This window comes from Corvus kubaryi, unplaced genomic scaffold (assembly GCF_017639235.1).
Source record: "Corvus kubaryi isolate FWS band 111438036 unplaced genomic scaffold, C.kubaryi_AGA036_p1.0 65310, whole genome shotgun sequence".
Lineage (NCBI taxonomy): Eukaryota > Metazoa > Chordata > Aves > Passeriformes > Corvidae > Corvus > Corvus kubaryi.
The window spans coordinates 40,458-54,622 of NW_024581913.1; the positions used below are offsets into that span (position 1 = coordinate 40,458).

The window sequence follows — 14,165 nt, forward strand, 5'->3', positions numbered from 1 at the left end:
GAATCCCGTGTGTAAAACTGAGATTTAAGCAATCCTTTCTTATTTAGAAAAGAATGACATTCTAGTTACACATTAGTAACACTTTGGTCTGCACAGTATCAAGAACATGCTGAAGTATATTTGTAAGCCACATAGTAGGGTCCTCTCTTTGGTAAAGCAGATGTCAGTCAGAAGTTAATCCCTTTCCCAGATCTAAATTACTAGAAAGAGTATTCAATAGCACAATTGTCCTCCATCTTACAGAAGACACCACTATCAGTGAAACACCACAACCCAGGAGCTGCTGTTGTGACCATGGTGTATCACAGTGTCCCTTGGAAGTTTAAACTGGGATAGAATAATTTTGCTACTAACATGGATTAGTAAATGCACTGTCGTATTTGCCAAGGGAGATATCGTAAAGATTAATTATTTAAATCTGACCTAAATTTCCCATGTTTCTCTCTTGTTCCATAATAATAACAACAATAAATTCCAAAGTAATAATTTTATATTTGGACTAAACATAGAGTTAGTTATCACCCACATTGGACAAGAAGTAGATTTTCTTTACTCTTCATCCCATCTGGGGTATGTAAGTAGGTGCATAATGTTGTTCATTGAAACTGTAGTTCATTAAGTCACATTGGAATATAAAGAACATATTTGCTCCCACGTGGGGATAGCCAGTGCAGACAACAGTTTCTCTCCTGTACCCACTCATCCTTAAAAGAGAAATATGTTGAAACCCTTTACAGGTGGTCCCTTTTAAACCCATGTGTATTAGAAATTATAAGTGTGCATGTATATGTGTGCGTCCAAGCACGTGCAACAGAGACTGAGAGAAAGTCACCATATTACATTCTGCAGAAAAAGTGAGATTTATCTAGAGATTAATAAAAAATAATTTCGGCAGTGGAGACGTCCTGAGTGACGTAGCTTAATATTTGTCACCTATGTGGTAAAGTCTCGAGTAGAGTATCTAAAATAGTCATATCTAAAAGCCAGAAGAAAGAAAAAACCTCCCCCTTAGTTCATATTGCATGGGCTCTCTGCCTGGATGCTAAAGTCAGGACAGCTTGCATTATGGCAGGGCGGGGAGTATGGCTTCCTGATCCAGGCCACCAAATTTTTAATGAACAGAACATGATTACTGCTCCCATTGTAGGAAAATGTTGTTTGGAGGTGAACAAGGCTCTGTGCACACAGGTATTCCACTCGCACCTTTCTTCACTCCCAAAACCAGATGAACTGGAGCTGTCTCCAGTACAATTCCTCACAGCTGGGGAAGGTCTTCCTGAGAAATAGGCACAGTAGTTCCATGAACTGAGACTGGTGCATCCTTATCTCAGCATGCAGGACTCACAGCCCATAGTCACTGAGACCCTGTGAACACAAGCCTGTCTCATCACATCTCTTGCATTATAAGGTCCCTCAGATAATATAAGGCTTGCTGTTGCAAGATTTTGCATTTCTAGACAGGACTGCAGAGCTGCTGGAAATGTTTGACTGGTTTGGCATTCAAATCCAAGTCTTATCCCTCTAAATCCTATGTCAAGTTTTCTAGGACATCCCCATTACAAAGAATGGATTTCAGGTAAAATCAGTCTTGCTGCAGTCTCAAAGGCGTAAGTCTCAAGTCACTTCGGGCTTAGCAGGACCAGAATTTCAATATAGGTTCTTTCTAGAAAAGGGATCAAAACTGAGCAAGAAAGTTGAGTTCCGGTATTAGAGATTGTCATAAGAGCTACAGACATCCAGAAATGTCAAATTCCTGACACCATCTGTGGGTCAGAACTTTCCATTAAGTTTCTCATCTGGAAGCAAATCTCCCTGAAGATCAAATGATAGACACCAGAAAGCAATGCTTGTTTACATATTCAGAGTTTAAAATAAGAAATTTGCAATCGTGTTTATGTTTAAAAAAGGGTTTCTCAAAGTTTTTTTGTGAAGAGGCAGAACTGTTTGCTTTTACGAAGTAGTAAGCAGACTTTTCTCTGGTATTCATAGCCTATTTGGGAAGTACTTTCCAGCATCTGTGGGCAAAGCTGTTTAAAAACAGTTCACTACAAAAATAAAGTTGTAAGGCTATAAAGCATTTTTTATCTTGGCAGACCAAAATATTTTTTTCCCAGCATTTCAGGAAGCCTCTGACATTCTCAAAAGTTCATTAGCTTGACTGTTTGGGGAGGAGTGTTTTTCTGTCTTTAATCTTCTACTGATATTGAGATTAACTTTTGTTTATATCAATACAGGGCTATTTTTTATCTCTTCATGTTTAGATGCTTGCTCTCTTATTGACATTTTAACTAGGTGCTGCTTTGAACAAAAAAGTAAGGGATTCTGTTGTTTTAAAAAGAACAGCTTCAGTGTTAAACTGGATTCCAGACAGTGAGATTTATAATCTAATTCTTACAAGAGATTCAGAGCTTGATATCAAGAGCTGGAGCACTTTATTGTCCACACGTAGCATGTTGTAAAATCAGAAGTTCTAAATTTCTTTTTTTAACTCTCTTTTTTTCTGTCTTGAAGAGTAAAAATATATTCTTTTTCTTTTTGCTGTTGTTTAGCAAAAATTTCCTCACCCTCTGCTGTAGAAGAGTAATACATATTTGATAGCTTTATCCTTTTCTCCTTAATATTTCAAGTAATTCAGCTAGACTATCTCCATCAATGGGGTAAGCGGAGCTGTAACACCTACTTAAGGGAGGGGAGCCATCTGGTTTCCTTGAAACTTGGAGCCTGCTGGCAAATATTAGGTTGTACCAATTTAGAGCATGATGAAGTGGGAAATAATGGACATTTCTGAAGAATCTGAAATAGGATCAGCCGTTATCGGCAAAAATTGGCAGGTGCAGTGCACTACACTGACTGTAAGCGTGGTCTCAAGTTGGAGAGTGCAGCTGGGAAAATGACTTGCTAATTGAATGGTTGCAGGACTCCCAGCAGCTCTAAAAGTAGTGGAGCATCATTAATTGGAAGCTCTTGGTTGACTTGGTGGAAGCTGTCACAGAAAGAAGGATCCTGCAAGTTGATGTTTACTTTCTAGGTGTTAGTGTGCTTTTTGCCTGTTACACAGAATGAGTCCTTGTGGAGTCAGAAGTGCTTTCAAACTCAGGAGGACTGGCTTAAGGCTAGCAATATCCATTCTTTTATTTACAGCATGGCCACAGTGGTTGGGAGTTATAAAAACTATGCAATTACACATTTGTTTAACTGCGTGTTTCTGTTGTTATCTTTCCCTTCCCTCTCTTTTTCCCTTTTATTTTCACTTGTGTTAGGTTTCTAAATTGGCTTGGCTTAGAGCAGCAATTTTTTAAAAATTTTTTTTAAAGCCTTGGAAGACCTTGTCCTCAACTGTTTCTTGGATACTGCCATAATTCATAAAAGAAATTCTGTTGGTTATAGAAAAAAAATGGCCTAGTTTTGGTCCAGAATAGTATTACATACACCTCTGGTTTATGTGGGTCTCAGAACAGCAGTGAATGCAAAAGCACGTGTACATTAGCTGTGGCTCCCTTTTTCATATGTTGTTTTTATTCATTAAATGCAAACATATTGCAGTACATCCTAGTTTAATATAAAGGTCTGTTGGCAAAATGTGGCACTTTCCATCAGCTGTTAACACCCCTCGAGGGAAGATGTATTGGCAATGAGTGCTGTGCAGAAAGCACTGCTGAATTCAGAGTGCACTTCATGTATCATTAGTGACTGTAGCATCCCTGTGCACCTAAAATCTCTCCAGCTGTGTACGGTGTAGCTTTCCTGGATGAGTTATGAAGGCTGGGAGGTAAGAGACTTCAGTGACAGGGTTGTGCCACCCAGCATGCCTCTGGCCTGCGTAGACACGAGGTTATCTGTGAGTGTGGATTGGATGAGGAACAGCAGGCTGAAAGCTGGCCTGAGCCTCCTAGTGTGGTGTTCATGGGCTGTAGGTCAAGTGTTAAAACTTTCAAGAGAAGTGATGGTACCACTTTTTCAAGCTGGACCTGAGCAAGTCTTCCAGTGGCCATCAAGCTCTTCCAAAGTTTAGGTGAAACAGCTGGGGAAAATGCCTTCAGTTTACATCTGCATTTGGATAACCTGTGTTAGGTGAGAGGAAGGGAGATGAAACTGGAAAGATTTGGAAGCTGTACCCTTGGATCAAAACCATGTGTGGCAAACATCAAGCACAGGCAATAGCAAATAGCAAAACATTGATGAAGAGGCTCCTACCTCCTTCCCCAGGCTCTGACTCAGCAGCCTGGGACAAGCTATTTTGGGGAATGATGTTTTTAAATGTTGTAGCTTGATGTGGACCAATTTATGGTGCCTGGTTCTAGCCTAACTCTTCTGGATGCTTACTCTGCCTCTTTTGATCTTCCTAGCATTAACAAGTGGATGGAAATAATTCACCTGACCTCATAAATCAAATAAATTCATAGAATCATAGAATCATTTAGGTTGGAAAAGACCTCTAAGGCCATCCAGTCCAACTGTTAATTCAGCACTGCCAAGCCCACCACTAAATCATGGCCTTGAAGTGCCATGTCTTTTAAATCTTTGAAATACTTCCAGGGACAGTGATTCCACCACATTCCTGGGCAGCCTGGGCCGGTGCTTGACAACCCCTTCAGTGAAGAAATTTTTCCTAATATCCTATCTAAATCTCCCCTGGCACAACATGAGGCCATTCCCTCTTGTCCTGTCAATTGTTACCTGGGACAAAAGGCCAACCCTCACTGTGCTACAACATCCTTTCAGGTGGTTGTAGACAGAGATAAGGTCCTCACTGAGCCTCCTTTTCTGCAGTGGAGGGAACCTTATCACTCTCTACAACTCCTTTTTTTATCTTTCCGTTTTCCTCCCCACGCAGCTGAATGAATCCGCCAAGCAGCTCATGGAGATGGACAAGACGTGCTCGGCTGCCGCCTCTGGCTGTGACATGCCGCTGGCGACGGAGACGGTGGCAGTGGCAGCAGCAGCGGCGGTGGGTCTGGCACCGTGCTCCACGCTGGCCGGCGCGGGGGTGGCCGGAGCGGCCCAGCGGCAGGTGGAAGGCAAGAAGAACGCCAAGAAGCGCCACTCCTTCACCGCCCTCAGCATGACACACAAGTCCTCCCAGGCCGCCAGCAACCGGCACTCCATGGAGATCAGTGCCCCCGTCCTCATCAGCTCCAGCGACCCACGGGCAGCTGCCAGGATTGGGGACCTGACCCACCTCTCCTCCAGCGCCCCAGCCCAGGTAAGGTGGGGTGGAGGTGGGGTTTGGGCATCCTTAGCAGGTGGCACTCCCTTGTGTCACCTCTTCCAAAATGGCTCACCCTCGCGTGAAGTGGTCGCACAGTGCTGTCATCCTGATGTCACAGTACTTGGCATCTGCCATTCCCATCCTTGCATTCATCAGTGGGCAGGCGAGAGAAGCCGGAGGATAAGGCCAAATTGGATTCACAATACTGCAACATTTTAGAAAACAAAAAGTAATCCTACAATTTGTTAGAAGTAACACCAGTTTCTGTTGTAGAAAGGAGTAATTTTGAGTGATCCCATTACCCTGAACATATCTGTTACTCTGCAAGGTACTCTGCAGGGTAGCAATGTCAGTATGAAATTCACAGACTGGGGATAAAAAAAGATTTTTGGAATAATTATTTCTGTACAGATCACTGGAGGATGGGCAAATGTGCTATACTTTGACAAGTGTTGTACCCAACAGGTAGCTGCTGTTCAGAAAAACCCAAGGAGTTTTTAAACCATCACACATGCTGAGGGTGCACCCCTCTCCATCTTTGCCCCTCTCAAAGGAGGATGCAGAAGAGCATCCTCCCAGACATCCCCACAGGTCCCAAAAAGAGCTTCTAAGTGGCTGCTTCTGAGGGCCTGGCACAAACAGGAGCAAAACTCACCAGAGGAGCACTGAAACCCTTTGCAATTGCCCGCTGTTTCTATGGATAAGGAAATCCAACTGGCAATTTGCAGTTAGAAGGTGTAGAAGAGAAGGGAGAATAGTCACAGTCCCGAAACTCTTCTACCTAAGCTTTCTTGCCCAGTCATCTACACACTGTGTGTGCAGATTAGCACCCACAGGTGTTTTGTAGACCAGTTACTCATATTCTGTGCTGCTTGTTAGTGCCAAGATAACCTAAGCAAGGCAGGGTCTTCCCATGCATCATTTCCCTGCTGAAAAAAGCCAGCCCCGCAGCTTGTTCGGGTTGCGAAACTTCTAACAATAAACCTGTTAGGAGTCAGACCAGAGCAGCCTCTCTCTTCCTTTGTCTCCGAGCTAACGTGAGCCGATCCCATCGGCTCCTGCCATGTTCCCTCTGCAAAGAAGCCAGCGAGCCAGCCCAGCCAGCAGCTCCCTTCCTGATGCCGAAGTCGCTTCAGCGACGCACAGAAGTAACGCAGTTGGACTCTCTCTGACCGAGGGCTCACCAGAGCTCGTGCCTCGAGCACAAGAACTGCGTTAGTGACCCGTATCATGAGCCCCAGGCCCCTGCAGCACAGGTTTGCGAGGACACTGGGGGAGGCAGGGTGGCTGCATGCATGCTATGTGTGCTGCAGGGCAGCCAAAACTATACTGAGGGGACGCTGCCACAGTGGAGCAGTACCCCCTGCTCCTGCCTCAGCTGCTCAGCTCCCTCCACTGCCCATCCACATATAGGGGCCAGAGAGGCAGTTCAGTCCAACTGTAATAGCACTGATTCCTTGAGTGTTCCACATGCCTTTTCCAGGAAGGGTTTCTGTGGTGTAAGCTCTTCCCCCTTTCAGCCCCCAGCAGAAGAGTGGAGGTGAGGATGTGGCCCCCACACAAAGCAGCATGGGTGTCAAGATGTACTGGGACATCTGTGAAGCAGCACAAGCACTACACATGAGGGAGGGTCCCAAACTTGTCAAGTAAATGACACCCGGGTTTTTGGCACTGAGAGTGACTCATTTGGACTTTACAGAGATGTGATAGACAGTGGGTTTTCTTTTCCTGTACTAGTCAAGAGAAACACAACACACACCCTTTTTTGTTAGAGTCATGTGAAAACTCATTCTGAGCTAGTAAACCACAAAAGTTAGACCATGAAACAAAAAGTGCTGTGATTATTCTCCCCTGTTTTAACAGAACAACTGGTATGCAAAACCTCACTGATTACTCAAACAATTTTGTCATTTGCACACAAGTGGTAGAGGACAAGAAGGGCCTGGTGTTCCCGGTGACAAGTTATGATTATCAAAATCCAGCCCACAGGAAGGTTGGTTGGGTCCTTTGCAGCAGATGGGAAGACATGTAATTGGTGCCATGGTCAAAAGCTCATCTAAGGCTGGGTTGTAATGAAGCCCACGGTGGGAAGAGGTTTGGGGAGTGGTTCTGCCTCAGGGCATAGAGCCAGTTTGCAGACAAGGCAGCTGAGCACATGCCTCTATCACTGCTGGTCAAAACTGTCTTTCCCAAAATCCAGACAGGGGAAGAAGAGTCTTGGTGGCTCAGATCAACCTTAGCAAAAAGAGGCTTCCCTTTGTCAAAAAGTATCATCGCACCTTGTCACCTCAAGAGTGGCATTTACATGTATGAATACATATCTCTGCTTTTGGGAACTTTGCTTTCTAATTTGAGGGATTTAAACATTTTGCTTTGAAAACTTTGCAATGAATGTGGATCTATAGGGGAAAAAAATGGGGCTGAAGTTTTCACTATGTTCTCTTGACTGTAAGAGCAGCCTTCAGAAAAATGCTTGTAAGAGTAGCAATAAAATCACAAGAGCTACCAACATGAATTCACCATCTTTTAAGCCTTCTTAGCTAGGTCTACAAAAAATACAGAATTTGTCTCTTACCAAATGTAAAGTGCAGCTATATTTATATTACTATTAATCCCATAATAATAGAGGTTACATTTTAATTAAAAATGTCAGAAATTCAGTCTCTTCTCTGCCATCTGCTAAGACATGACATGGCTCTGAAGCAATTAATGATGCTTCAGCCTTAGACAGAACATCAGTTCAGCACTTTTCTTTTATTCACATGGCTGAACGCCAGCCAGAGTAGCATAAACAACTGGCCCCATGAGTTCTTACATCAAGACATTCAGGGCAGTGAGAATCTTGTCTTCAGATTTTTTGCTCTAAAATGCATTTGGCATTTCTAAGGTAAATGCCCTGTATGTCTTGCTCAGGGTTTGACATCTTGACAAATCTGCAAACTGATCCTACTTCTGCTTCAGAAGTGCTCAGGGGTATTGCTGAGAGCATGGGCAGGTTGGTAGGAAGGCTGTGCATGTAGCTGCCAAACTTACCAGTGAGCTCTGGTACAGGAAGATGTCTCACCTTTCCTTTCCTCGCTTGAAGAGGAACCTCTCTGTCCTGCATGTCATTGTCACATCCCTCGAGTGGTTCTCTCTGTAACCATCTCAGGCCCTTGCTGGTTTGCAACACCAAATTCAGCCAAAGCTTATTCCTTATAGGGGAAACAACAAATTTACAGTTTCAGTATCTAGCAAATTAATGCCTTTTTTTTAAGAATGTCAGTTTGGTTTATTGTGTCATTATATCACATCCTTTACATTTCCAGGCACTTTTTCATTGTTTATTTAATAGATCTCTTCATAAAAAGAAATAAAGGAATTTTGTTCAGTTTAGTAGGTATGAGTTTCTCTGGAACATATCAGGATTGGTATTTAGCTTGCAGGGGGATTTTGAAAAAGTTCAACAGAGTTTTCTTATAGCCTGTCCGTTGAACAAGCAGAATTCAATTATGGGAGTTCTTGAATGGCATCCAGTCCCCTACCTCAAGGCAACCGGCTGGTGCCCAGCAAAAGAGTCTCCTCAAAACAAGCATCCGTTTTCCTTGTAGACCTGAGGCACCTACATCTGGAGCACCTGCTTCCTGTCTGCTGACAGGAGAAGAAACAGAGATATCTAGGGCTTTCTGCCTAAGTTACTGCAGGAACTTAAAATTTAGGTGCAAATTTTACATGTTTCAGTAAATGTAGCATATATTTCACCCCTTAGAAGTTATTTCATGCATAGTACTTTATTCTTGTGGTTTTTGTCAATTCTTGTGAATTGAAACCAGACTTCCACACTGAGATGACATGTTTTATGTTTTTATAAGTCGTTAGATTATTATAAGCCTCCAGGAGGGCACAGATTTCTACATATTGTGCACTGACATGCAGACCAGACTATGAAATCACATGTCTTGAAAGCAGTTCTGCATATCATTAATTTAATAATCTAAGACTGCAGGCCTTCCATAATGTGTTCATTGTTCTTTAAGCAGAACCACCTCAGCTGTTTTCCAAAAGCCAAGATGTATTTTGAAATGAATAATGGTTTTAAAAAACATCTTAACTGACTGCAAACTTAGGGATGCTTGAAAGGTAGAATAATCAACTTCAAGTCACCTCAGCTGGATAAAATAGTGACTGGAATTCCACAACAGCCAGGATATAAAGCATTTCATTTAAAAGAGGCAATGCTGGAATCTTAATTTTGCCTGCAACTAAATTTGCTTGTATGCTTTTTGCTGCATGCTGAGCATCACTCATTAAATGTAAGATCTCCATCTGAAAGGTAATAGTGCCTGTCCATCATGCAGAATGTCCTATCATACTGGCAAAATAGATTTTTATTGAAGATGTAAGTAGTGCTGCAGGCCTGCAATGGAGCTGAAGCTGAATTAGGTTACGGGTGCAGAGGAGCAGTAACTGAGACTCCTTGGGGAGTGGGGAAGGTCCCCCTGGAAAGTAATCATGTCTAGGCCTCAGATGGCTTGTCTTGCTTCCATTTTCACCCCTTATGAATTATTCGTCCCTGCTAGTTGAAAAGGTCATGGGTCAGTACTGCTCCAAATCCCCTGGATTTTGACAGAAAAAGCATCTCATGAATAATGAAGCATGGCTTTGTGCACACCAGGGTAACAGCTGAGTGAGGAGGAAAGGATCCTCCCCACAGAAGGAACTTCTGTGTGTTTTGAACAACTCATCACCATGCACAAGAAGTCAATTTGTATCTGCAAGTATTAGTACAAGCTCCTAACCAGAGGACACATGTTCAGGAAAAGCTGAGAACAATGTCTTGCACGCTTCCAATCCCAAAGAGTGACAGTATTTGAAATGAAAAATGTTCCTTGAAGTGTCTTGCTATATAAATCATTTGGAAGTGTGGCCTTATCAGTTATTTAGAAATGCTGAATTTTAGCTGAGAAAATGTAATAGCAGAACTCTGGTTGAGCCTTGACTGATAACCTAAATGTGCTGACCATGAGAGGCATACAGATTATACCTAAAATCCAGAGACTAAAAATGAACCTTGAATTTTCAAGTGCAAAACAAGCTCTGAGAAAATAAGTCAAAGTCAGGTATTTTTCAGCTTTGGCTAGGAGTCCAAATTCTGTCCAACCTGCTGTGTTGCTGGCTGTGAATGACAACTGACTGGACATGAGAGTGAGACAGGTGAAACCAAGGGCAGCTACTTCAGGAGGCTGCACCAGTCAAAGTGGCAAAAGAGAAGAAATATTGGTCCAACCTGTCTTTCTGTCATTTAGATCAAAATATGTCATGAAAAATGCATAAGAGCCTTTGCTGAGGTCTAACATAAACTAATTAATTGTCTTTGTACATTTTCAATTCTACTCATAGTTATTTATAATTGCTTCCAGACATTGCCTGTTCTAAATAACTTTTATCTTGTTGGGTGGCATTGTAGGTGGGAAGGAGTTAACTTCTTTTAAACAGAAAGTTTTAGGCAGGAATGTAAGCAGCTTTTTTTTTTTTTGCTACCAATAGATCTCGGAATATACTCTGTTGCATATTGGGATATATTACATTTGTCAAAACTGTTGCAAATGAGACTCATGAGCTGACTCAGTCTATGGATTGATTACATAAGCTACCAGGAATCCAGGTCAAAGCAAAATTGTCATTAGGGAACTACCAGGTTAGAGACAGTGTCTTCTCTTTTTCCTTTAATATGCCTTATCACAAATACATTTTTAAAGATTTTTCAAGAACCACAAAAAACCTAATTTTTTACAGGAACTAGGAAAAGAAATTTGTGCTTTAGAAGGGTTAGTCAAGTGTGCATAAAATCCCATTGCCTGTAAAAGAAAAACAATCTGTTTTTTTCCACATGCTGCTCAGGGTAATATTTTGCTACTGAAATAATTTTTGCACACAGCTAATCTTGAGGCTTTATGGTACCTGCCAGTCAACTACTGGTTTGGAAGTCTCAAGAGCAAGTGAGACACTGTCTTGGTATTTACCCCATACCATAAATCCTCTTCATCCGGTACATGCTATGTGTACATGTATGACATTTGAGCAGAAATTACTAAAGTGTGTATTTTCCTCTTTTTTTTTGCTTGGAGGTTTTGTTTATTTGTTTATCGCTATTTTCTCCCTGGAGGGGGACTTCCTACAGGAGGCATTGCACAGGATCCTGATGAGTTTGTTGTACAGTTATCAAAAGGACAATTAAGAGTGTGGGATTAAGTGAACATCATTTGGAGGTCAGGCTTTCACTTGAAGCTTTCCTGTGTCTCTGCATTTGATTTTTCATGTTCTTTGATCCCAGAATTGCAAGAAACTATTTACTATAAACCTATTTAAAATCTTGTGGTGGAGGGCTATACCCTGGTGCTCAGTGCTGAAGGGGTTAGTCTGAGAGAAACAAGGATGAATAAAATATAATTCTCATGATGCTCATCCACACGATGCCTAATTAGTCCTCATTTGGGGGAACTGAGAAGCTGCGAGCCAGAATAATCAGTGCTTTTATGGATGGTAATGTCAGATGAATCTTCGGAAGAAAATGACAAGAAGTTACGGGGTTTTTTTCTTCTAACTTTCAGACATCGTTAGCCTGCAGGATAGTGGAAATGGAAGCTTGGGAAATTAATTTAGTTGACTTCTCCAGCTCTCTGCATAGCTCTATGAGCTACTGAGAGAAGACATGGTCTAGAGTTTTTGGTCTATTACAAACCAAAAATAATCAGGGCCAACCTGGTGCCAGAACAAGCCTGCATAATATTCTGCCTCACCTTCATCCACAGCAGCAGATACTTACAGGTTGTAAGAACCCCTCAGTAAATCATATAAATTTAGCTCCAGTTTTTGCAGGAAGGAACTGGGTATTTATGCAGCTATTTATGCAGCTGCAGCTGTTATCCTGCACATTTGTTTGTTTTTCACACACACTGTTAAGGAAAAAAAAAATTCTTCCTCTAGAATTGAGAAGTCCATTTCAGCCCCCACTGCGATAATTAGCATTTGATGAGGCTGCTTGATCTTGCATGTAACACTTTTCATCAATACTTGGTGGCACTGCCATGCATTAAGTGCTAATACATTATCTCTAGGAACATTAAGGTCCAGAGTGATTGCCACAGTCATTGTTTTATGGAGTCAGCAAATTAGAGAAACAAGTCACAGGAGTCTTAAAGACCATTACCCTGTTTTCATGATATTTCCAGAGGACGGTATGTCAACTTATGCAAGTTGAATGGGTGTTTTTCTCTTATTTTAAAGTAATATTAAAGAGAAATTTAAAGTAAGCTGTAAATATGCATTTGAGACATTAAAAGAATTTTTCCTGAGAATTAATGAATGTGATAAGTGCCCTGTGGTGAGAGAGGGTTGGATTTTCTTTGAAGTCAAAACTGAGAATTCTGGTTGGTGATTTTCTAGATGATAAGAACATTCGTCTGATAGCAACAATTATTTCTCAGTGAAGGCTACTGCAACCTGCAATTTCATTGTACTCTGTTCCTAGTTTTATCACTGTCTTCTTGACTTCTATTCCACTCAAAGACTGAGTCCCTTGCTTTTGCAAGGCACTTCACTAACCCCTACAGGCACCATGTCTTTTCAAATTAAACCACAAATGTGGCCTTAAAGTACTGGTGAAAATCTGAAGTAAATCTGCAAGGGAAAAAAACCATAATTTATGCTGGAAACCCGAACTAGTAATTCTTATGCTTTCATAAAGGTGTGGATGGGAAAAGAGAAAGGGAATGAATTTAAGATGTTTCAGCCCAGATGAGCTGTGGGGGGGAGTTGTGTTTCACTGGTCACAAGGAACCTGTTGCATTTACAGGGGGAAAAAAGCAAAAAGTCCCTTCATATTACTCTCCAGTTCACAGGTACATAATCACCTACTACACCAGAGTAGCTGGTGGTAAAAACAGAGGGCACACGTGAGCTGGGAGTGAAATACCTGTCATGCAGCACCATCGTGCCTGTGTGTGTAGTCTGGAAGTTTTACTCAAGATTTAGCCTTGCACAGTACAGGTGGTGCTGCTGTGTTACCAATGGTCACAAAGAAGCAGAAATTAGTGCAGAAGGATCCGGAGGTGGCTTTCAGCATGCCTTTGTGCAACCGCTTTTCCCTGCTGGCTGGCATCTGGGTCTGTAGTGCCCAGAGGAAGAGAAGAGCTGCTGCTGTTGAGCTGAAACAGTGGTAAGTGGTGCTTGGAGGATGACAGATTGAAGTAGGAGCATGAAGAAGTTGGATTTGGCTGTTCAGTGGCCTAAATGGGATCAGAGTTGGCAGTGTCTAGTTCAGAAAACTGCATGCCACCATTAGAGTAAACGGCCTCCTAATCAGGAGGTGTGCTACATGTGATCACCCAGCAGATCACGTCTGGAAATTCAAAGGCCAAATGTTTAAAGGTATTAGAGGCTCATAAGGATAGAGAGGAGCACCAAATGGTATTTTCAGAAGTGACTCCTGTTACTTAAATTGCAATAAAATCTATGGGAATCAGGCAGTGAAGTACTTAATGCCTCCCTGAGAAAACTCTGCAAGGTGCTTGTTTTTATCAGTACGTGCCTATGTGCCTCTTAAAATCCTGGCTGTCAGAGACATCTCCTACCCATAGGGCTTTAGCAATGCTGAGTAGCAGAGATGGAAGGATTAAGACACAAATGCTGCAGTGTTTGAGCCCTCCCTGTGTAATGTCTGTGCATGGCTCTATTTGTGTGTCTGGTGCCACAGGAAGATGGATTATGTGGGGACATGCCATCAGAAAGCAAGGATGTGGCACACAGACTTCCTAAAAGGTATCAAAGCAGAGAACAAGAAAATCAGAGCATTGTCTTGGATTCCCATTCCCCTGAGCAGATGAAGAGGAAAGGAGGACATGTTTAGTACCTTGTTTCTTAGATCACAGTAGCAAAAGTACAACCTGGCTCTAGGGCTAAATAAAGAAGCAAAACA

At 42.2% G+C, this 14,165-nt stretch overlaps 1 protein-coding gene across 1 annotated transcript in view; it reads left to right on the forward strand.

Moving 5' to 3' along the window:
* Positions 1–14,165, forward strand: part of LOC121673280 (E3 ubiquitin-protein ligase SH3RF3-like) — a 91,711-nt gene that overhangs the window by 24,575 nt on the left and 52,971 nt on the right. The window contains exon 3 of the mRNA XM_042046467.1: positions 4,835–5,203. Within this exon, the coding sequence (XP_041902401.1) occupies positions 4,835–5,203 (369 nt within the window). The remainder of the gene's footprint in view (positions 1–4,834; positions 5,204–14,165) is intronic.